Source organism: Bacillus rossius, assembly GCF_032445375.1.
Source record: "Bacillus rossius redtenbacheri isolate Brsri chromosome 9 unlocalized genomic scaffold, Brsri_v3 Brsri_v3_scf9_2, whole genome shotgun sequence".
Taxonomy (NCBI): Eukaryota; Metazoa; Arthropoda; class Insecta; order Phasmatodea; family Bacillidae; genus Bacillus; species Bacillus rossius.
Genome location: NW_026962013.1, coordinates 157,205 through 181,525, shown reverse-complemented (window position 1 = coordinate 181,525; position 24,321 = coordinate 157,205). Strand labels below are relative to the sequence as shown.

At 41.5% G+C, this 24,321-nt stretch overlaps 1 protein-coding gene across 1 annotated transcript; it reads left to right on the top strand.

Moving 5' to 3' along the window:
- The first annotated feature begins 2,017 nt into the window (after positions 1-2,017).
- LOC134543210 (uncharacterized) lies at positions 2,018-23,934 on the top strand. Its single transcript, XM_063388111.1, has 10 exons — positions 2,018-2,156; positions 4,455-4,594; positions 4,746-5,045; positions 9,383-9,504; positions 13,955-14,128; positions 16,013-16,078; positions 16,180-16,415; positions 18,291-18,502; positions 21,855-22,123; positions 23,618-23,934. Exons 1-10 carry the CDS (start codon positions 2,018-2,020, stop codon positions 23,829-23,831), a joined length of 1,872 nt encoding a protein of 623 aa, XP_063244181.1. The 3' UTR covers positions 23,832-23,934.
- Positions 23,935-24,321: the final 387 nt, after the last annotated feature.

The following is a 24,321-nucleotide window of genomic DNA, read 5'->3' as shown; positions in this document are numbered from 1 at the left end:
GAGAGGAGGGTAGTGAAGTGGAGAGAGCCTCCACCTACCGACCTCTGCAGGTATAAAAGGGCCCCGCCTCTGAGCACGAGAGGAGGGTAGTGAAGTGGAGAGAGCCTCCACCTACCGACCTCTGCAGGTATAAAAGGGCCCCGCCTCTGAGCACGAGAGGAGGGTAGTGAAGTGGAGAGAGCCTCCACCTACCGACCTCTGCAGGTATAAAAGGGCCCCGCCTCTGAGCACGAGAGGAGGGTAGTGAAGTGGAGAGAGCCTCCACCTACCGACCTCCGCAGGTATAAAAGGGCCCCGCCTCTGAGCACGAGAGGAGGGTAGTGAAGTGGAGAGAGCCTCCACCTACCGACCTCTGCAGGTATAAAAGGGCCCCGCCTCTGAGCACGAGAGGAGGGTAGTGAAGTGGAGAGAGCCTCCACCTACCGACCTCCGCAGGTATAAAAGGGCCCCGCCTCTGAGCACGAGAGGAGGGTAGTGAAGTGGAGAGAGCCTCCACCTACCGACCTCCGCAGGTATAAAAGGGCCCCGCCTCTGAGCACGAGAGGAGGGTAGTGAAGTGGAGAGAGCCTCCACCTACCGGCCTCTGCAGGTATAAAAGAGCCCCGCCTCTGAGCACGAGTGGAGAGAGCCTTCACCTACCAGCGACACCCACGCGGCGGCATCGGAGCGGCTGTTGGACGGCTGAAGGCCTGGCTACCGGGGAATCTCGACAGCCTCTTCGGTAGTAGCGACAGTCTGTACTGGTGGTGCGACGCGGCGTGGGTGAGTCGTCGAGGACTGAGGTGTGTGGATAGAGACGGGCAGAGGAGCGAGCCACTGTCGTCCGAGCTCCAGTTTGCAGGCTGATGTGTGATCTGATTTTACAGACAGAAATTGGACTGAGAGAGTTCTTGATTAAATTTAAAGTGTAGTTATTAGTAAATAATAAAACTTCATAAAAATTAGTTGGGTTATCCTTACGAACCCGTTTCCTTCCCCATTCGTAACCGTATGTATGAGAATGTACACATATATATTAGTGTTGTACAGGAGATATGTGGAAGAAAAATATTTTGTGTCTAAGACGTCTAATGCGGATAACATAATATACTCATTTTTGTCGAAAAGAAATTAATGTGACAAAATTATGTAACGACGGAAATCCACTGCAACATAAAGCAACAAAGGCTTTAATGACAGTCCGTGATGTGGTCAGTAGCAGACACCAATGTCGGAAATAGTTCTCTTTTGTGTGGGTTAGCAGCTTGAGGACTGGCCGCGCTGTGGTCAGAACTCCCGTGCATTATTGACGACAGCTTGGAGGGGAGAGCATAGACAGCGGGAGGGTTATAAGGACTGGTCACCGTGTGCAGTAGCATCCTTCTGGCCTCAGCGAGTCCACACCGCCACGATACCTCACTGTTTCAGGTGAGTGCAGTTTCCTTCCGTTTATGCTTTAGTCACAATGAAATTTGCATCACTGAGAAAATAAAATTTTTGTATGTATCTAATTTATGCACTCACATTCCTCTTAAACTGTAGACATAGAGAAAAACTCTCTGGTTGGGAGGGAAACTAACAAAATTCTTGATAAAAATGTAACATGCAAGACTCTGTTGTAAGTTTACTGAGAGAAAAAAATGTGAGTGTTTTCAATAAGAGGTGTTATCAGGCATCGACACATTTTTTTTTTAATCTTAGATTATCTTTGGGGGAAAAAAAGAAAAATAACTTGTTAATGTATTGATGCGGCGTAGTTGCATTCCCGGTCCGATTGTCCTGACGTCTGCTTTCAGTTGTTTCACGCAACAATTCCAGACAAGTTCTGGAATGTTCCACGCACTTGCACTTGAGTGACCCTTCTGAAAGGACCACGGTTCATTTGAGACGCTATTAAGGGTTGTGTCAAACACACTAACAACACCTTGCAGCCCTGAGAGATGGTGAACTGTAGCAGTAGCAAATGAACACTTGATCTGTACTTGCTGACCAACATGTCACCAGCATGATGTAGACCTCACTGTCCGTGCCAGAGGCCATGCTGCCATTGCTACTGGCGCTGCTAGTACCTGGTCCCGCCACGGCGGCGCTGCAGGCAGACGTGTCGTCGATGGCGCTGCAGTACTTCGCCCTGAAGGGCGCACGGCTTATCTCCGTGTTCGCCTGCCGCGTGCAGGGTGAGTCTCGCCAGTCTGGGATGGTCCTCGGGTCCTGTGAACACTGTCCTGAAGCACGTAACCTCGGCGGTTCAGGCGAGGTTCTACATTGCCTCGCACAGGTAGTATTAAGTTGAATATGCAAGACAACACTCAGCTCTGAATCCAGAGGAAGTTTTTCATTAGAGAAAATCCCTGATCCAGCCGGGCAGAAACCGGGAACCTTTGGATCGTAGCCAGGAGAAGTGACCACTAATCTCAAAGGTATACAAGTTACGCACTTCTACAGAATGAAGATTTTTTTTTTAGAAAAAATATATTTACTGGTTTTTAATTAATTTCGTCTTTTTGTATTGTGACATTGAAATGAAACTCATTCGTGGGGGAATTGAATGTTTAAGGGACAGAGTCCGGTAAGTAAGGAGCCTTGGGTTGGAAACTCCTGGCATCTAATGAACCTTTGTGTAAGCAAGACACCTGATCGGAGCAAATAGTTGAAGCTATTGCCGATGAGTTGCGTTGAGATCGCATGCCCTCGGTGGCAATGAGAACGGCGACGGCGTCCACATGTGTTGGCTTCGGCGGTGTTTGTTTGACACAACTAGAAACAGAGATGAGCTGCTCCCCTTGTACCAGTAGTGGCGCGCGGCTTCATGGCTCGCTTACCTTCCACACTATGAATAGACTGTACCCATTATAGCATTGTTGTACCTGTTTAAAACTGTGGAACCTTTTTAAAAATTATATTTATTTAATGTGTATTTACCACCTCAGTCTTTAGACCAAGGTATTAAACCTTTTTTAAAAATCAAATGTCAATTTTATCTCAGCTTTAGTGGTGCGGGCCTCACTTGACATCACCATTACAATGACTGTACTAAATATCTGCCAGCTAATACCTTCTTATTAAAGTTTATAAACCAATTTTTGGAAACAAGTTGTGATACACAGTTATATAACACCACAGTATCGTAAAATAATGTATCAAATTTTAACTTTGACACCATAATTCATGTTTAGGAGGACATAATCTTTTTTCAAGAGTAACGAATTAAATTTTTTTTCTCTATTTCTATTTTTACACTTTGGTGTGATGTTTTACATCAGTTAAAAATGCATCCAATAAACATGTTCTCCGGCACTTGTGTCCGGCTGTTCCATCACAAGTGACCGCGAACCGCGGTTAAGGGTGACTGCCGTTGACGACTGGCGAATAGCCTGCCTGTACACACGAACGTTCCTTCGGTGCATTAAAATGTGCCACTGAGACGGCGTCAAAGCACGCGTGTAAACCTGGAGTGTGTAATGCAGGCCACGGCTTGGAGCGGTCCTCGAGTCACTCGGGCACGCACACAAAACTGCACATGTATGTCTGTCAGGACCAGAGAGAGGCAGACAGAGACACACAGCCAGACAAAGATACAGACACACAGAAACACACAGGGAAACAGATAAAGGCAGAAGGAGAGACAGAGACACATAGATAGCCATAGAGCGAGAGAGAGCGAAGTAAGAATGAGGGAAAATGTACTCAGGTAAACCACAAAACTGGCAGTTCACTGCATGCTGGTTTCACACCTACCTCAACTGGGGTAAACCTCCCTTGAGGCCATATCACAGGAATGAGTAGCTAAATTAAAAATAACTTTCCAAACATGCAAATTATGAAATACCTCAGGAGCAGTTACGGTTAAAAGTCGCAGAGAGCATTGCAAAGGACAATCAGGAAATAGAGTTACCCCTGGTGACAGACGAGAGATGTTTGTATTGTATTTATTTCGGTATCCTGAGTTTGAGTTAAATTTTATTCAGTTGTATTTAATATTTTTTTTTTTATTTTTTACCCTTTTAAGTGTTGGTATTTTTTGAGGTTAGCCGAAGAATGTCGTATGTTGGCAACACCGAAAGACTGTAGAACATACTAGAATTGTCTAGACTTGTATTTATACTTCAAGGGAAAATAAATTAATAGTAAGTTGGTAGTATATTAAATATATATCTGGAATATATTATAGTTTTTAGTTAGTGCATGTCGGTGGTAAAGACTATTAAAGCACTTGAAGTGTGGCGAGAGTGGAACAGAGATACGTGTGGCTGAGACAGACATGGCCCGGGCGATGGTTGGCTGTGTTCTGGGGGAGTCGCCCCTGAGACCGTGGTTCTCATCGTGTAGCGCCGATATAGCCCCGAAGGGCAGTTCAATAGTTTTCATAATGTTTGTGTATTTGATTTGCACATCGCCAACATATGAGCAGGATTCATGGGTGAGAGTGTTGCAATCAGTAGTAGATACGAAGGAGCGGTGATTGGCTGGGGCAGACACACATCACCTGATGCGCTCCGCCCCCGGCTGGGTGCTGGCCCCTCACGACATGGACCCGCGCCAACCCCAGCAGCCCCTCAGCCAGGCTGTGCTGCTGGACCACAGCTGTCCCCGCAACAGACTCCTGCTTCAGCAGGTGAGCGAGACTCGCCCCCTGCCCCGCAGACCGTCAGCCGGGCCTGTGTGTGAGTGTTAATGCTTGTGCTGTTACTGTGTGTGTGCTGATGCTGGTGCAGGTACCGGGTGTGTGATAGAGTTCTGGAGCAGGTACCGGGCGTGTGCCACAGAATGCGAATCGCGGCCTGCTGAACGGCAGCCACTTCTGGCTGGTTTGGGCCGAGGACGCCGACTCACGCCACGACGTGCACTGGAGGCTGCGGCTGGACAGCGATGTAACGTGGGCCTGGAGGGCCTCACCTGGATTGCTACTGCTTCTGGAGCTGTACTCGACGGGCGAGGGCGGGCGCGTGCTGGAGTCGCCCGCTGGCAACTGGAGCACCGAACACGGCCTGCACTACCTGCTGTCCGGCTACAAGTACCTGCGCCGCCGGGACATGCTGGGGCAGCGCGTGCGAGCCGCCATTGTGGTCAGTCTTCCTCGTCGCATAGAGACACCTAGCAGAAACTGTGTTAGTTGGTATAGTTTATTCCTCCTGGGACCGGGGGTAAGGTTATGAGATCCAGGGATCCACAGTGGCCATATTGGATAATGACATTTCTTGCGGCCATCTTGGATTACATCATTTCTGACAGCCATTTAGGATTACAACATTAACTGCGGCAAGTAAGGCGTTGAAATAAAAGTGATAGTTTAGGATTATTATCTCAGAATTTAAAGAAAATGCTGTCATTATCAATTTTATGTTCAAATAAAGTAGTACATTTACTTGTTCTAAGTGAAAATTTTACAAACAGGAATCTAAACTATGAATTTAAAGCAAAAAAAGATCGACAGAAAAGCAAAAATAATTAAATAGATAAATAAATTTTAGATTGAATAATTTCAAAAAAATTAACTTAATATTAGAAAAAGAATTTAAAAACATGAACTATTATAATAAAACATGTTAATGGACCATGAAATCTTGAGCGATTTAATAAACGCTACAATGGCTTGAAAAGGAAGTTCTACTTCACCAACATCGAGTTTCCTACTCCACTTCGTCAGTTCCTTCAGTTAGAGAAATAGAATCCCAGAGTCTCTGTTAACATATAAAGCATAGACGAGAACCAGCACGAATCGCTCCAAAAGGAAAATTACATCATTTTGATCTTCTGATCTTGACCTATGTAAATTTGATCCATTTTACCATTGTCAATCATTTTTCCGCCTTGGTGCGCTCTCAACTCACTATACATTATGACGGTATTCGTGAATACAAAATGATGCTTCTAGCAGATGATCATGAAAGGGTTGGCAGGCTCACTGGTCTTCAGTGATTAAAAATAACCACAAGCACTGCAAACAACATGCTGCTGTTTGAATGGAAATGCCACAGCTTATTAAAAATGGCCAGCCATCTGTTATTCAGTTCAAAGTTTTCCACTATGCTATTAAGTTGCATATTGTGTTTTTTTTTTTTGTGATTTTGAAGATATTGTTTTAGAATATCCATACATGTCAACCGAATCCAGATGCGCCATACATGTTAGAGTACCAAAAACACAAGGCTAACAGCTACAGCATATATGTGAAAGCTAATAACACCATAATTCCTGCAAACCTACTTCATCACTTCCACCACAGCCTGAAGTGTATAGAGGTTACGATACAGAGGACAGGTTTATTTCACGCATTATCTAAATTGGACACGATGTACAGGTATATTTTCTATGTCTGTTACAATGTTTCGACTGTCACATGCACATAACACTTGTTTTCTGCAAGCAGTGAGGTGTTGTTACTGTGGTGGCAAGTTTGGAGGATTGCAAAGAAAGTTTGTGATTACAATCACTTCGCCGGCGAATATATGGGGGCCGCATGTAATGATTGCAATCTTTACAGACACAGTACGAAGTTGATTGTATTTTTCCATAACCAGGCATATGATCAGAACTTTATGAGCAGGAAACTGACATATGACAATAAAGATATATTCATAATTCCTAACTCTGCAGAAGCTGACGAAGCTTCCATGAAGTTATGTAATGAGTTCAGTATCCAGTTTGTTGATATGTTCTGCTTCATGAGTCATGGTCTCAGTTTACTCGCCGAGTTTTTACCTGCAGACAAGTTTATAAGTGTTGCTGAATTTTTCGCACCTGATGAGTTAGAGTGGGTTACACTCATATGAGTCTTCCCCTTAGATTTATTTGATTCTTTTTCTGGATTAGGTGAAACTAGTATTATATCCGTTGATAAGTTCTACAACATTTAGACAGATTCTAGGATTCCAAGGCAGAATATGCTAATGCCCAAAAGGTCTAGGGCATGGTTCGGTGTACTTCTTTAGGAGATTGTTGACTTGTACCTGAAAACAGATGTTCTGGCAGATGTGTTTGAAAATGTTCGCAGTCTACTGTGCTTGGACACATACAGTCTAGCCCCCTCGCACAACAGTTCTTATCCTGAGTTCTCTTTAGATACTATGCTTCGTACCACTTCTGTAAAACTGAGATTCTGACTGATTATGATATGTATATGTTTGTGGAAACAGGTATTCAGGGTGGAGTAGCACGAAGCATCAAGCAAAATTGTGTCACTTATGTCCCAGAGACATACAATGCATCTAATTTATCCACATTTCTGGAGTAAGTGATGAAAACATGTTGTATGGGTGCAGGGGCGTAGCCAGGGGGGGGGGGGTTTAGGGGTTCAACCCCCCCCCCCCTTAGCACCAAATCTTTAATTAATTTCTTATTCATCACTCAAACAAATTTCATATTAAAATAAATAATAATTTTACCATTACAATATTTAAATTTAAGAACCGAAAAGTGCTAAAATAGCACTATTTTACACCTTAAAATCCAAATTTTCCCGGGGGAGGACCCCCGGACCCCCCGCTTTAATACGGGGGGGGGGGCATGCTTCTTAACACCCCCCATACACAAATCCTGGCTACGCCACTGTATGGGTGGACTATGAAGCTGTCGCTCCCTATTCGTAATTTTCAGTGTGTCGATGAAAATATTAACACCATGTCTGTTCAAAACATTTCCCCCACAAACTAAATTTTGGAATGTAATGTGGATTACCCTCCAGAGATCCACAAAAGTCGCAAAAGACCTTCAGTTTCTTCCCATCAATCAAAATTAATGACTACACTGAACAATAAAGACAATCACTTGCAGAGGTGCCCCCCCCCCCCCCAAACACTATGACTCACCCCCCCCCTAACCTAATGATACGCCCCCCACCCACCCCCGAAATTTTTTATGCCATTTTCTCAATGATTTACCCAATTATTTTATAATATTATACTTTTTTAGTATTATATTTTATCACATTTTGCATTAATTAAAACTGATTTTATAATAATAATTTTGGTCATATCAGGTAATATTTCCATCCTGAACCGACAGATGCCAAACTGCTTTTGTTGGGGAAAGTGCGGGGTTGCCAATTTGATTTACAAGATCCCTTTCAATTATCAAAGCACCAGAAACGTATTTTAACATTAGAAGCTATAATTATGTAAATAAAATATACATTTTTCTCGTCTTTTAACCAACCCTCCCCCCCTGAAATTTTAATGACGCAGTCTGCGTCGTTACCCCCCCCCCCCTTCCCTTGTGGGCACCCCTGCACTTGTGCACTACATAAACCTCCAGCAAGCAATATAACATGGGTTAAGAGTTACTAAAATACACCGAGTCCTCCAGTGTGAGTAGCCAGTGTGATTGGAGCACCAAGCACCGGTAGCATCAAACGAATTTTAAAATGAGTACTTTAAGCTCGCAGTTAACTACACCTTCGGGAAAATTGGGAGAATAAGAGATGTAGCCACAAAATGTATTTATAGTGTGCTCCGAGAAGTGGTTGAAGTGGTTAGCAAGTGGTGTGGTTAGCAAGTGGTGTGGTTAGCAAGTAGCGACCTCTGCGTGGTTCCTGCCACCAGTAACCTTAGTAGGGAGCAATCCCGAACGGGTGAAGCTAACAGCTACCTCTGCGCTGATACACTGGGCTTAAACCCCAGATGTATCTCCTGCTGGCTCCACTGTTTTAAACAGTCTTGGATGGTTTTTGTAATGACGTGCCCTCAGGTCGACTGGTGTGCTCAGACTGGTGTGCCGTCCATCCTTCAAGGACCGTACAGTGTACGAACCAAATTTGTCTCTTGTCCATAACATCGTTTTTGACAAGCCTATTTATGCAGGGCTCACAATACTTGATCTTTCAAAGATGCTCATGTATAACTTTCATTAAACTACTACGAAACCCTGATACCAAGAAAACATTTAGCTAGCCTATGTGGATACAGACAGTTTTATTATGAGATCCACACTGCTGACTTCTATTCATACTTAAAGCCGATCCTGCATTCATGGTGAAATTCGACACCAACTGCTACCCTCCCGACCACCCATGCTTATGATTGACAGTAGATATGTACCTGAAATAAAACCAGCCAACCAACACAGACAATGCTACAATGTTTTAACTCACAGCTGGTCTAAAAATATTTTCGCAATAAAATGCATAGCCATATGAATAAATAATTTATTTGAAATAGCCCAGCAATGACTTTAAAATTTTAAACTTCAAAGGTTCAGTGCTGAAATATGTAAATTTCTCTTATTTATATTCCTACAGTACTGCAGTGATAAGTGAACTGATGATTTTGATATGTTTTTATCCAAAAAGCAAGCAACCTAGGAAAGAGTTACATACCTGAAGTAATGACACGAGCAGCAGCACTTGTAGAATGACGGAGCAGGAGGTATGGCGCGAGCTGCAATGGAGGTGTGCGTGTGTCGACAGCCCAACACGGCGCTACACGACCCGCAGCGCGACCTCCTGAGGCCGGAGACCCGGCTCGTTGATGCCATGGCGGCATACAACTACCACATCTTCCTGCTGCTGAGGAGCCTCTTCAACTTCACGTGAGTTGCGCCACTTCCCGCTCTCGGTCCTGAGCAGTGCACTACTGTTCTGGCTTCACTACACTCGAGCAAACGAGTACACGCCGCTTGAGAAACTATTGCCTCACCCATGGACCTCTCTGGTAAGTAATTTTAGGGGGGGGGGGGGGGGACGTGGGCTGTAAATATATTTGGCGAATAGAAGTAAAAATATCCAAATAGAATGTATTGTATGTAATGTAATGATAATAATGTAATGTTGAATGAAGAATTGTGTAGAATGCTTTGGGACGAGAGAATTCACACTTGGGAAAATAGCACACAAAATACACTTAATTCTAAGAGACAGAAACAAAACATTTCTTTAATGAAATATATTTATTCTGAGAACCATAGAAACTTGAAAATAAGAAAAATTAAAAAAAAAAAAAAAAAACCATTGAGTGCTATTCTGCTGAATATCACTCTCACTTCTTATGTTTACAACAGTAAACATAGATAATGCAAAAATTATATTATAATAAACTATCATAAATATTCAAATTTCAGTATGGGGGCATACAATTAGGTCAAAACATATCAGTATTAATTTAGGTTTCAATAATATCGCACAATAGCTGAAAATAAAGTCACATATCATTACAATATTAATTTTAAATTACATTTTCAAACAGAAATAAATATACTTACTTGGCAAAGTATATCTGTAATCCTATTACAAATGTTTAATCTTTAATAAATAAATTTATCTTTCAAACAGGTTGAGCACTAAAATAATTATCCTTCACGTGTATTAGTTTTAAAGTTAACAATAGGGCGTAGGGCCTATATAAATAATATACAACAATATCTTCACTTGAACTTTTTATGACCATAAAAGTAGTATTCAAAATATTCAAATATATTCCAGAATAGTTTTTGCTATTATAAAGTTTTATTTTACACACTATAACGCATTATACATCCCCCGATTATAATTAAAATGACTATATATGAGTTAATGGCGCCAGATGCGATTCAGCCATCTGGGAGAAATCAACGAAAAAGTGAGCTCTGCGCATGCACGTGATTTTGGCAACGAAACTGCAACAGATAGGACACCAAAATCGGTTGCCTATAAACAATGGATTGGCCGTGTCCTATCTTCAACTAGGAATATGGTTAGGGTAAAGGTGTAGCAATTCAACACCTTAACCCTTATTTTTGTGTTTTGGAATACTGGCCTAAGCTCTGTAGATCCAGGCGGTCACGGTATAGGGATAAACTGCTCTTGATAACCTTACTTACTCTATGGTCTCATATGAACTATTCCGTTTTACTTTGCCTTATGGATCACTTACCATTTATTTACTTATTTTTTTTTTTCCTTTCTTGAAGTTTTAACACAGTAACTGCATTGTATTGTTTTAATAGTCTTTAAAAAGAAATAAAAGTTTCCAGTTTCCACATATCATTTGTTAGAAGAAATCTAATTCTGTGCATTGCTTTAGCGAGTTTAGTCAACAAGAAACACGATGCTACAGAATTTGCGGCAGCGGCACCTAGTTTGTGTTGACATAACAATGGGTATATATTTATAGTACTGATCCCTTCGCTAGAGAGTACGGTAAACATCCACGAAACCATGAAATTCCAAAGAAAAACCAGTTAGATAAAAACCATGCCTTGTCGCTTCTGTTAGGTAGGTACTTATTTATTGTGATGCAGTGTTCAAAGTTTACCTCAAACAGAATAAAAACTTGTAATGAATCGAAACAGCATATAAATTTGTCCCTGTATCCCGTCCCTGTGTCCCCTCCACAAGGAATTTTTGGAGGGGACATATCCCCCCCCCCCCATCCACCCCGCCAGAGGCCCATAGCTCACCGCTTGCTCGAGTCAAGTACAGCCCCGACTCCGTGGTGCGAGCTTCCAAACAACTGAGATCGAAAAATTGATATTTCATTTCGGAATAAACTGAAATTCGGACACATCTACTTTAGGCAAGATTCGGCAAAGGATCACAGTTATTGTGGACGTGGAGAACTATGGGCCAGTGAGAGAATCCAACCAAATAAATGACCAATCACTGGCAATACCACTAGAGACCCGGAAATTTCGCGAATATATTTGGCATCAGGCTAAAATTCCAAGCCTTGTGTTTGCTCTACCACAGTTTGCTTTTCCATTGGTTGATTTCTTAGCGAGAATCATTTTATTATATTTAGTCGGCACATCCTACAAGGCGTGCATGGTTCTTTTTTTCCACCTGTTATAGGGTCGACGCGTGGATGGATTGAAAATCATTTATTGTTAAGGTGTCGTCACTATGAAACGCTCGTTGTACTATAACGTTCATTTACCCAGTCATACAGCCAATGACCTCGCTGGCTGCTCCAACCGTCCGGATAGTCCTCCCGGTGTCTCTGGTCCGGAGACACAATACTTATGCTATGAGAAGCCACTCGTGACTGATTGACTCAAAATCTATTCCTCGGGTTGTCATGTTGCTCCTCGCCGATCATGGCGCCTCCTAGTACTCGCTTGCAGACGGGCACTCGTCCAGCGAGCGACTGGTCTTGAGCTTTGGATTCAAACCTGTGCGTAAGCTGTGACGATGTTAGTACCGGCATTGACTGTGTGTGTGTTTGATGAGCTCCATAGTATATTATAGTAGGTACTGGCACATGGTGCAAATTGTGCAGCTGGAGCCGACTACTATATTGGTTTATGTCACCGTTGCACTTTTCGTTATGGTCGCCATATTGTATTGGTATGTCACGGCGGCCATCTTGGATGACCTTGCCCTTGACCCAGGCCGCTTCTTGGATTCTAAATTTTTCCACAATTTTTAATTATGTCATCATTACAATTTTCGTTATGGTCACCATCTTGGATTCTATAAAAGCTGCACTTTTTGTTACAGTACCATTTTAGAGTCTAGAGACATTGCAATTTTTGTTATGGTCATCATATTGTATTCTAGAAAAGATCCACTTTTAGTTATGGCCGCCATCAACAAAAATTATGATGTCACTTTGCACTTTTTGTCACAGCTGCCATATTGAAAATCTGTAATCATTATCCAATTTTTAACGGGGAAAAAATTAATTTATTAAAAAAATTAAGTAATAAAATGTTAATATAAAAACCTCCACCATTTTGAAAATTGTCCATCATATTGAAAATCTATAACTATTATCAGATTTTAATGGGAATCATTATACAATTATAAAAAATTAAGTAATAAAATTTTAATATACAAACCTTTGCCATTTTGAAATTTATCGCCATATTGTTAATTTGTAATTATTATCCGATTTTAACAGGAACATTTTTAAAATGTATAAAAATTCATTTAATTACATTTTGATACTAGAATTTATAAAAAAAGGTACTGGGTTCGAATGCGGCGAGGGCAATAGATCAAAAATGGCGATGGATCCTTTCTCCACAAAAGCCACTGACAGACTGACCTCCCCAACACTAATGCCAAGACAGATTTTATGTCAGTCACTATGATGCCATGGTGGCTATCTTGTTTCCTTCTGTTAGGGCTCCAATCTTTGGTTCACCATCTTGTTTTTATTTGCTAGATGGCACTGTCACCATATTAGTTTAATTTGTACTCACTAAAGTGCAGTAATTATTCAGTGCCAGGATGCCTACCATATTGTTGACAGTCTTGGCTGCCATCTTGAAATTCTGTAATTATTAAGCTAGAAATTAGGGAAAAAATTCCAAAAATCTTCAAAAATCACGTGTTAAAATAATGATTCATTCCTGTCCGTGGTTTCATTCCAGGCAGTGCAGAGTTAATTAAATGCATTAATTATATAATAATCAGTCTATGGTCTGGGATAAAATAACTAAAAAAACATCAAAACCACATGAAACAGCAGGTCAGAGGAGTTAGCACACACCAAGTGCCAGTCACCCATGTGGTAAGGACCATGTGATCGATACCCACCCTCCAACTGTAAATTTTTTCTTGTATTGCATAGAAAAAATACTTCCAACACATGTGAAGATGGAAGTATTCAATTACGACTAGTCACAGTATCTAAATTCAAGCTCGTTAACCACAAAGATTTTTAAAAAATTCTCAAGTCTAGAGACAGAGGATGCCCGGATGAGGCACATCTACTGCCCCCTGCACATGAACATTGAACCCGCGCGCGAGAGTTGCAAGCTTGCAGAAGCATCAGGTGGCATTCCAGCTACTTGCCGAGGCATGTGAAAATATGGTTGAAACCATAACCTAGTACTTGAAAAGTACTATTTGTAATGGCTTCAAAGTATCATAAGTTAGTGTCTATGCTGACCACAGTAGGCACCAGTGTCTGCTTCTGTTGCAGGCTGGACATGTTGGTGGCAGATACGTTCTACATCGTGGTAGAGGGTAAGCCCTGTGAAGCGTGGTCCCAATGTTGGGACCACAAGTTTGTGTCTGTGCTGACCACCGGGACACCCCTGTCTTTTCCTGTTGCAGGCTGGACATGCTGGTGGCAGATAAGTTCGGCATCGTGGTAGAGGGTGGGCCCTATGAGGGAGTTGTGCAGATGCTACATGAGGGCACCATTGACACGGCCATCTCCACTTTTGTGTTTGTGCGTGACCGCATGAAGTACATCGACTACAGCAGCGCCTACAGCTGGCGCTTCAGGCGAGTGCTGGCATCAATACCCATTTCAAACACCCTATTGTAACATTACAAAAATGTACATAGTTTCAGTGAGGTAATATAATTAAAGACAACCTATTTCATAGGTAAATATTGTGGTTTTAAGACTTTAATGGTGGTACACCACTCTATTCAAGATTTCAGACTTTTCGGACAGATGCTGCAAGGAACATATTGAGCAAAAAAGCTCTAGGAGTAAAAAAAAATTGTTAATTTTTTTTATAGTTCTCTTAAGTTTTACCAAACTTTTTACCTGTTAACCCCTATAGCCTTTTTGTCACATGTTTTAGATTAAATCTTTTATTTTCTTTTAGTCTCTGATGCATCCTTTGTCTTTGAAAGGCAGTATTAGATGCAAAAAAAGACTTAAGTTCTAATCATACAGTCTAACAAATGGAAGCAAACAGGAAAAAATCCTTACTTGACTTGGAGAGTACAGTGATGCACATAACACAAAGCATATTGAGGTAAATTACACTAACATATTACCGAAACAAATTATGTTAAACACCCTTAGGTGTGGGTGCACATTAAGCCATATGAACTGAAGCTGACTTAAGCAATGTGCCGTCTGTGCAAAAATTTCAAACAAGGCTACTAGAATGCAGGCGTCGATAATACCTAAGTGTATTCCTCACAAAACAATGCGGCCCTGTACGAGTGAAGCTGAGAATAGCCCAGAGTGATCAAGTCCATTTCAATGAAGTCGCGGACAACATCGTGCCCCGCGCACAATCACATAGTTTGTGATCCTGCACATTATTAATAAGTAATGCGACCCACATATGTGGGTGGGCCGTGGGGCTGATAAACGATGAACAAGAGAGAAACTTACTATGAATGCTAGTGGATGTTGATTGCAGAAGTTGGTGGCCCAGCGATGCCCCAGGCCTGTCCACGCCCTGTGGTGGCTAAGTCGGAACTACTTTTCCCGAACAGGAGATGCACATAAATCTGAGACCGGGCCTAAGTCACGTTTGCGTAAACAAATAAACCCTTTACATTACTTCGTAAATTGATTACATAGTCGGAGGGCTTGTTGCCCCCTTTAAATGTTTCCTATGATACATAATGAATACAGAAAATAGTTCCGGCGGTGACAGCTGCACTCGTCGCGTTGCACTGATCTGCCCTGGCTATTGTTCGGTGAGGTGCGCGGCCCTGCTCTGACTACAAACGCTCTGTTGAGGTGACAGTGTAGTAAACGGCCTGTGTGACTAGAGGGAGGACCGGTGGTTGGCATCGGGCTTTACTTATAATTCTTCAATCTTCTGACCCATATTCTTCTTCGGCTTCATTGTTGCGGGCATTGTCCCAGGAGTCAAATTCCTCCAACCTACTTCCATGTTCATGAGTTACCTATATTCTTCTATATTTTGTCTTGAACAACTTTGTGCATATTGTCATATATTATATTCAAATTAAGTAAGCTGTTATATAAATATACACAGAATATCCTCCATGTTAGTAAAATATTCAACACATGCATTGCATTATCATCTTCATTGTATACATAACAAAGAAATGATTCAACTTGCCCTTATAGATACAGTTTATTCTTGAAATTTCAATGGCTGTATAGGTTTTGGGAGCTGTAGTGATAAAATGTTAGTCATTTATACTTAATTATTCTCCTGATATCAGTAAATATAGTGTAGGTATGTCTCTCTCCTTATGAGAAGCATTCCAGCTGTCTTTCATAAAATATTCACATCATTATTTCTTGTCAGCTTCCTGTAGAGTCAGTTGGAGCCAGGTGTAGCAATATGAAGGCAGGTGGAGACAGGTTTAGCCAGGTGGAGACATCTGGAGCTAGATGGAACTAGGTGCAGCCAGGTAACTCAAGGTGTCTCCGGGTGTCGTCAGGTGGTGCCAGGTGGAACTGCGAGGAGCGGTGAAGGCAGAGACAGGTGGTTGCAGGTGGTTCCATGTGTGACCAGATGGAGCTAGATGGAGCCAGGAAGGTGGAGACGGGTTGAGCCAGGTTAAGCTGGGAGGACCAGGTGGTGTCAGGTGGCGATGGTCATGTGCAGGATGTGCGCCGTGTTCCGGCACCCACCCGTGTCTGGCGGCACCGATGCGCTGGTGAGACCCTTCTCGGGCACGCTGTGGCTTGCCATGTTTGCGCTGTGGCTGCTGATCGCAGGAGTGCTGCGGTTCGTGGCCTGGCTCCAACCACGCTACGTCCACGTGACGGGAGAGACCCAGGATGACATCCCCTCCAGCAGCGACCTCTTCCTGCTTGTCGTCGGCATTGTGGGCGAGCAAGGTACTGCGACCATGCTCTGGCGATCAGGTAGACAGGATGCTCGTGCTGCGCATTGCAGAGCATTGAGCGGCTCGTTCCCGCGCTACTTTTATGTCACAGGTTCATTCTGTAACTACAGCATGCATCGAAATATGACAGGCAATTTTAGTAATTTAAACTCAAACAAGTCAGAACAGCAGAGTTTCTATGGATGCAGATTCTTTTCCTACGAACGTGGCAAACATTGGATTATGGAATGCCAAGCGCCAAAAAATCTCAAAAAAAAAATTAATAAAAAAAAGAATTCCTATTTTGAAGGAAAAAATTCCCGTTTTGGTGAAAAATTACCCGTTTTAGACCTCAAAAATTGCAAACGGCTTCAAAATTACTAAAAGCGGCTTAAGAGTCCTAAAAGCAAATCACCATAGGCCACCGAGGTCATGACCTCGACCATTAGGATGCCATAGCCGCCATTTTGAATTGTTGCACAACCATTGCATTTTTCACTATGGCCACCATCTCATAAATCTGTATATTTATGCTAGGAAATCGGGAAAAATATTCAAATGTAAAAAAAAAATCAATTAATAAAAATTTAAATAAAAACATTTCTTTATCTTGGATTATGATGCCATGGCCGCCATATTGAAGATCCGTAATTCAAAAAATTCGGAAAAATTATAAAATTTATAAAAAATTTATTTAAATTTTAATTAAATAACACACTTACATTAGGGTGTCTTCAGTTAGAACCTGGCATGGTTATTCGATTAAAATGGTGACGAATCCTTCCTCCACGGAAACCAACAGCAGACTGACCTTCCACCACCAATGCTAATGTATGATGCCATGTCCGCCATTTTTTTTTTCATCTGCTGGAGGCCACTTGATTTTGTTTGCTAGAGTGCGCTACCACCATGTTAGTTTAATTTTTACCAGCTAGAGTGCAGTAATCATTCATTACTGTAACACCTTGGTATCTTGACATTTGAGCACTGCATTCTATCGGTTGAAAATTAAACTAACATGGCAGCAGTACAATCTAGCATACGAAAACAAGATGGTGGACATGATGTCATACAAGCTGTCGATATATACATACTACACCTTGGCATTGGTGGTGGGAGGATGCTTGTATGCTCGTTGGCTTCCGTGGAAGAAAAGAAGTATCTGTCATTTTTTTTAATGACTTCGCCGGGTTCGAACTGAGAACTCCATGATTTAATTGCTTTATTATTTAAATTTTATTAAAATATTATTAATTACATTTTTTAATAATATTTAATCTTTTCCCTTTAAAATCTGATATTAGAAATTTCAATATGGTGGCCACAAAGTCATAATTTAAGATGGTGGAATGTTTTTTATTTAAATTTGTTAATTATTTTGTTATAAATTTTTTTATGATTTCCTACCATAAAAAATACTGATTTTCAAGAAGTGGCCTTAATGAAAATTGCAACAGTTATGGAATAATCCAAAATGGTGGCTATGGCATCCTAATAGTCGAGGTCATGACCTCGGCTGCTTATGGCGGCTTGCCATATGGCGCTTAAGCCACTTTTAGGAATTTTAAAGCTGTTGGCATTTTTGAGTTCTAAAACAGGTAATTTTCCATCGAAACGGGAAGTTTTCCTTTGAAATAGGGAAAATGTTCTTTATTTTAAAATTTTTTTAAAGATTTTTTGGCAGAATTTTTTTCAGATGTTTTTAATATTGGGCAAATCAGACTCGTATTGCAGATGGCTCTGCCACCTTGATGTTGGTTCTTGTGGTCTCCAGGCAGATGTTGAGAGGGTTCTGGCAGAGTGTTCCCCGACATCCAGTGGTGGTCCCATAGGAGGGGCTACCCCCCTTGATATGTGTGCAGTCGTGAGTTGCCTGCCTGATGCTCAGGGACGTGGCTGGACTCGCGCTGGCTGGCGTGGCGCCTCGTGCTGCTCATCATGCTACTGCTCACCGTGTTGCTCAACACATACTACGCTGCCAACGTGGTGTCCACACTGCTCAACCAGGCGCCCTACACCATCCGTACAGCCCATGACCTCGTGGACAGTGCGCTGCGGTTCGCGGCCGAGGACGTCGTCTACAGCCGCTCTTACTTCCAGGTAGCCGCAGTGGCGAGTCACTCTCGTTAGCAGGTGGCCAGCAAAATGCATAAAGGCCAATGCTGTACCAGTGTTTGTGTGTGTGTGTGTGTATAAGAAACTTGTTAGGGAAGATGTTAAAAATGCCATCATGAAGTGACTATTTTTAAACATTGATGTTAAAAACCACAGCAGCAAGAAATTTGCATTGAACTACAATATAACATAAAGGTTTGTGCTATTTATATAGGGGTCGATGGTATATATATACATATATACACACACACACTTCATTCCTTGGGGGCTTTGCCCACAAAAATCCCCTAGGAAGTACCACTCCATCAAACTTATAGGCATTGAGAATTTGCTGTAAAACGTCTTCCGCAATGGAGGCTTCCCCTCAGTTGGAGTCTTTGCCTTCAAATTTGCCTCCGAACTTGACCTAGGGATGCTTAGCCCCCAAACTTTCCATTGGGGGAGATACCGCGTTGGGGTTTCGCTCCAGAAACTTACGCAAATTGGGTTAGTACTGTAGGTTATAAGATCGTGTAAAACTTAGAATAGCTGAGTAATGCAATCAGTGGTTGGGATTTTATATTTATTAACTACATTACAAATGCAAATATTTATTCGGTTTTTTTTACAGTAGAGCACCCCTCAACCGGAATCATTGGGGGGGAGGTTTATTCCGGTTATGGGAAAATTCCCGGTAAGGGGAGTTGCAGTAGGGAGGTAAAAAAAAAAAAATGCCATTAAATGCTGCACATATAAACTTATAAGTATAGCCAAAGTTGTACTGTAAATATTTTCCAGAGTTATAAAACCATACAATAAAAAAATATGTAGATCTACATACGTAACGTTTTCAAAAAGTGCCGGGTTGTAAAATTCCGGGCTGGTTGAATTACCTTCATTCTAGCAAGCTGGCAAGCGAGTGTTTCTTATCTCTGTGGGTGGGTGCGTGCGTGAGCGAAGAAGATGAAGAACAGGGTTCGGGGGAGGTAGTGCAGTGTTGTGTTACTGCTGTGTTGACGTGCTAGTGATTCACACTTACTGGAGAGTGTATAGTCACTGCCACGCACAGTTTACATTTCACATACACAAGAATAACACTTCAAGCATCTCGTTAAAAATCACAGAGATAGAGAAATTCAGGTGAATGTAGAAAGTTTAACCATATATCTATAATATAAAAATGAATCGCAAAATGTGTTGGTAAGCGCATAACTCAACAACGCCTGGACCAATTTGGCCAATTTTTTTTTTTTGTTCGTTGAAGTTCAAAGATGGTTTTTACGGCGAGAAAAAATCGAATAATTGCCGGAAAAACCCTAAAACCAGCCCTTTTCTTTTTCCCATACATAAGTTTTCTAATTAAAACGAGCACTCATTGTTGTTTAAACAATGTAGGTATGTTCCTAACGTCTAAGAGTCAATTTGCACTTTATTACCTCTGTACAAAGTTCAATCATATCTATCAACACAGTGTGCGTTGGAGCACAGATAAACAAAAAAATAAATAAATAAACCGAAATCGAATAGTTCAATTTGGTCGGCTTCACGATATTATTTCATTTGTTTTACTTTAAAATGCATCAGTTTTCAAGTCATTACATCAGTCAAACAAAACCAGCGTTACCAAAAGTATTTCATAAGTTTAATTTTTTATTATTTCATTTCCCTATTTTAAATACGGCTTGAAGGATTTGACTCCAAGTCATATCAAATTAAAAAAAAAAAAAGTTCAAACAACAACAAACTGTCAATGTCAGTGTGTTTTTTTCTTGGATTTTAGGTTACCTACCCTAATGAGTTTGCTTTTGTCAACTTATACACGAAACAAATTCTTACCTATATAGTGTTTTGTGCAGTGTTTATTTACCTATGATCGCTAATTATTGCATGTGACAAAATAATCTATAATATAGATATGCCTCCTATTAGACGAATCAATTTAGGTAGAAGAACCCGAAATGCTACAAACCAAGCTAATTACCGATCTAATCATGCACTACAATGAAAATATAAATTATTATGTTTCACATGATTAACAATAAAGAGATTACTTATTTTTTATTTATCTTTTTATTTATATGTTTTATTTAATTATATTTCTTATTCACAACACCCTATTACCAGGGTGACGGTTATGTTCAGGAGAATTTTTTGCCCCGACTATAAAATATGTAGGAACAAAACAATGTCACATTACAAATCATTTTGACAGGACTTTATTGCAATTTAATTAGGCAGTACGAAGTCTGCCGGGTCAGCTGGTTAACGTATAAATATGTACATAATACATATTTGTACACTAAATTAATTATTGTCTATAAACTGAAAGCATCACACGTTGGAAGTAAATGTTACTCTCTATCACGTGTGTCAGCGTGTATAGTGGGAGTCGTGTAAATACTCTCGGGCCGGCCGGAATTTTCCATTTACTTGACATAGTGAAACAATAAAACTACTTATAGCATAAACATCTTTATAGTAATTCACGTCCGACGCGAAAACCAGCGGTGTATTTACGCATTCCGCGAGAAAGACTGGCTATAATTAGCTCTCTGACAGACGTGCGCGCGCGCGCCTACAATACATGTACAGTCAGGCAAAAGCAAAAACGCCTCATTCCAGTGCGGAAATGTTTTGGAGATGTTTTGTAATGTTTTAATTTTTTTTTTTGAAAATTAGTAACGGATATCGGGAGTTCCGTTTGTGGGAATTACGGTTGAGGGGTGCTCTACTGTATTACTTTACATAGAAAATATTATGTGTTGGAATGGAAAAAAAATTGTAAGCAATTCGAATTCGACCATAGATGACCTCATGAGCATAAGGCAAGGTTTAGCTGTTTCCAACATTAGTCTACCCCCTCTCCTTCCCACTTCACACTCTTTCCTGAGATTGTTTGCGATCAGAACACGCAACGGCGAGGGTATGATTATTTAATTTGGTTTTATGTCACTCTGTTATGCACAGAGGCTCATGGTGAAGGAACCTAGTATTACTGTGGCCTCCAAACTACCTGTTACCAATCTTGTAGACTCTACCAAGGCTCGTCGCACACATTATTGGTTATTCAGTTACCTCTTGTCAGTGCTATTAATAATGGAATTATTTCGATAGCGCTTTAGCATTTGTTATTTGGCCACAACTTTTCTCATCATACATATAATAACCTTTTTGAGGTTTGGCCCAAAACTTCAACTAAATGATAATTTTTTTGCTAGTAGATAAACTTGGTAAATCTATGTTGGCAAAATTTTGGACGGCGCAGGAGAGCTAATGTGTTAAATTGATGGTAAACACCCTTAAAGAACTGCAATGAAAGGTGGCATGTGAAAGCGAGAGCATTGTGCACGGATCGCAGATCACCAACAACTCGCTGATCCGGGAGCTGTACACGCGCAAGATGGCGCCGCACGGAGACCACTACGTCAGCATGGAGGAGGGACTGCGGCGAGTCATGACGCAGGGGTTCGCCTTCCACATGGAGGACGTGCGTGCCTACTGGGCCATACAGAGCACCTTCCCCGACGAGCTCAAGTGCGACCTGCGCGAGGTGGAGCTGTTTCCGGGCGAGATGGGCTACTACGTCTACCCTTTCGGCTCCGCCTTCAAGGAGGCCTTCACCTACGGGTGCGTCAGTCCGATCGCACTTACTCTGCGCCGCAACTTCATAACACCACCACTCTCTTTTCCCTGAATGCTCCCCTGGTTTATATTTCCTATCATTCAACATTCAATTCCACTATGATTATAAGGCTAGTTTTCAGCACATCTTAATTTCATAGTTAATAAGATTATTTAATGACTAATAAATACATAATTTAATATCCAATGGTGTAACTAGGGCACAGGTCCCTCCCAGAAACAATTTTTTTTAGTTGCACAAAATTAGTGTATTTATTAGGTATGTTAAACCACGGGTCTGTAGAACTTTACTGCCATGCAGAATTTGAAAACAAGCTTTCTTACTGGGCGATGGAGGTAAAATGAGACAGAATTTAGAATTTCTCTTGTGCCCGATAAACATGGTAGGTCTATTCCAAGCAGCAATACACGAGTTACATGCAGCATGTCTTTTGGTAGGTATTTTACTTTGAGAATAATGAAGTTCTGGTTGTAATGGTATGTCCATGTAACTGCTAATTACTAATGGACACGGTTATGAAATCCTCAAGGGCCTTGGCTCGATTCCCGCGTGTGCAAAGAATAGCCCATGCCGTGCTTTCCACCTTTTGCATTTCTAGGAAGTTGTCATTATTTATTAAACAATTAAATCTGACTGCACACTGTCTGCTTGACACTGATTACGTGAATTAACAATATTACATAGACAGTTATGCCCTGATCGATTGCCAATCGATCGACAATTGATATATCGGTGGCGGCTGTCGTTCGTAGCGCTACACTGCACAGCACCTGCGCTGCATTATACTCGTGCAGTCGCACACACACCCCAGTGAGGCAATTAGGTGACATAACTGCCTGTGCGAATGAAGAGAGCACTTTTGATGAAGTCAAATAAATGCAATATTGTTTGTATAGGCTGATCAGGTAATGTGATAGTGCTAGAGAAAGATCACCACTGGATGTGGTCTTAAGAGAACAACAATTTAAACCCTACACTTCCATGATATTTGACATCAACTTGAATGTGCTTCAAACCACATTAAGTTTAAACATGATGTAAGGCATGAAATGTAGCAGATTTAATTTTACCCTACCAATCAATAATTTGCATGCTTCAAAGGTGAAATATATGTAGCTAACTCAAGACTGCAAAATCTTTGATTTTCACAATTATGTTCCGAACCCCCTCATATGAATGTGGTATAGTGAAATTTTTTTTTAAAATATAATAAAATATACATCTGATATAACAATACTTTAAGACTTTAAAATAAATAGTACCATAAAACAATCTGCTGAAAAACATTTTATGTAAAAAATCAAAAATTTCAAAGTGTTATATTATGTTAGTTATTTAAAAAAATTATTATTATTATGAGTGCTTATGTATGGAATGATTAGTTTTCCAATATTCTCTGAAGGGACTGTTTCTATTCACCCCGACTCATGTGCATGATGGCTCTGAGCCGCCACAGTGATACGGCGAGTGTGCTGCAGGATGCGCCGCGTGGTGGAGGCGGGGCTGTGGGACCACGAGAACACCCGGAGTCGCCCGCCGCGCCCTGGCTGCCCGTCCCAGGGCGCCCAGGTGGCCAGCGTGGACCTGGCCTCCCTCGCTCCCGCCTTCGGCCTGGTGGCGGCGGGGTGCGCGGCCGGCCTGCTCCTGTTGCTGGCGGAGCTCGCCCGCGGCCCCCCGCTGGCCCTCCGCTAGTCGCCCGCCGTGCCCCGGCTGCCCATAGGGTTTCACTGTGTTGCAACAGAGACTGTTCTTTGTTTCAATGATTTTATTATGGAAGATCATTTTGGAAACAAGAATTTACAGGGTGGATAAAACTACGCACAATAGAAACTTCCGACACAAACGAACAGTATTCACACATCGGCGCCATCCTGAACACTGCCAAAACGACCAGCAAAAAGGGCATAAGTCACAAAACGACCAGCAAAAAGGGCATAAGTCACAAAACCCGAACAAAAACAAGCTGTTAACTATAATGATGGCAAATCTTTTACTTTTTTTTTACTTTTTTGTGTGTGAATTACTATACAAAACTGCTATAACATAATAAATTGATTTAATTTATATTATGTCTACCCTTGCAGATATTTTCTTTAGGTGTTCTACATTTTAATTTCTTCTGGCTGTACCTGACTGATGTCCACTGCCTTGGTGGGGGTGGGATACAGGGGTGTCGTAATGA

Coding starts and splice junctions, on each gene's coding strand:
- LOC134543210 (XM_063388111.1), top strand. CDS start 2,018: ATGCTGCCATTGCTACTGGCGCTGCTAGTACCTGGTCCCGCCACGGCG. Junction 4,595..4,745: donor ACAGACTCCTGCTTCAGCAG/GTGAGCGAGACT, acceptor CGTGTGCCACAG/AATGCGAATCGCGGCCTGCT. Junction 9,505..13,954: donor AGGAGCCTCTTCAACTTCAC/GTGAGTTGCGCC, acceptor TTCCTGTTGCAG/GCTGGACATGCTGGTGGCAG.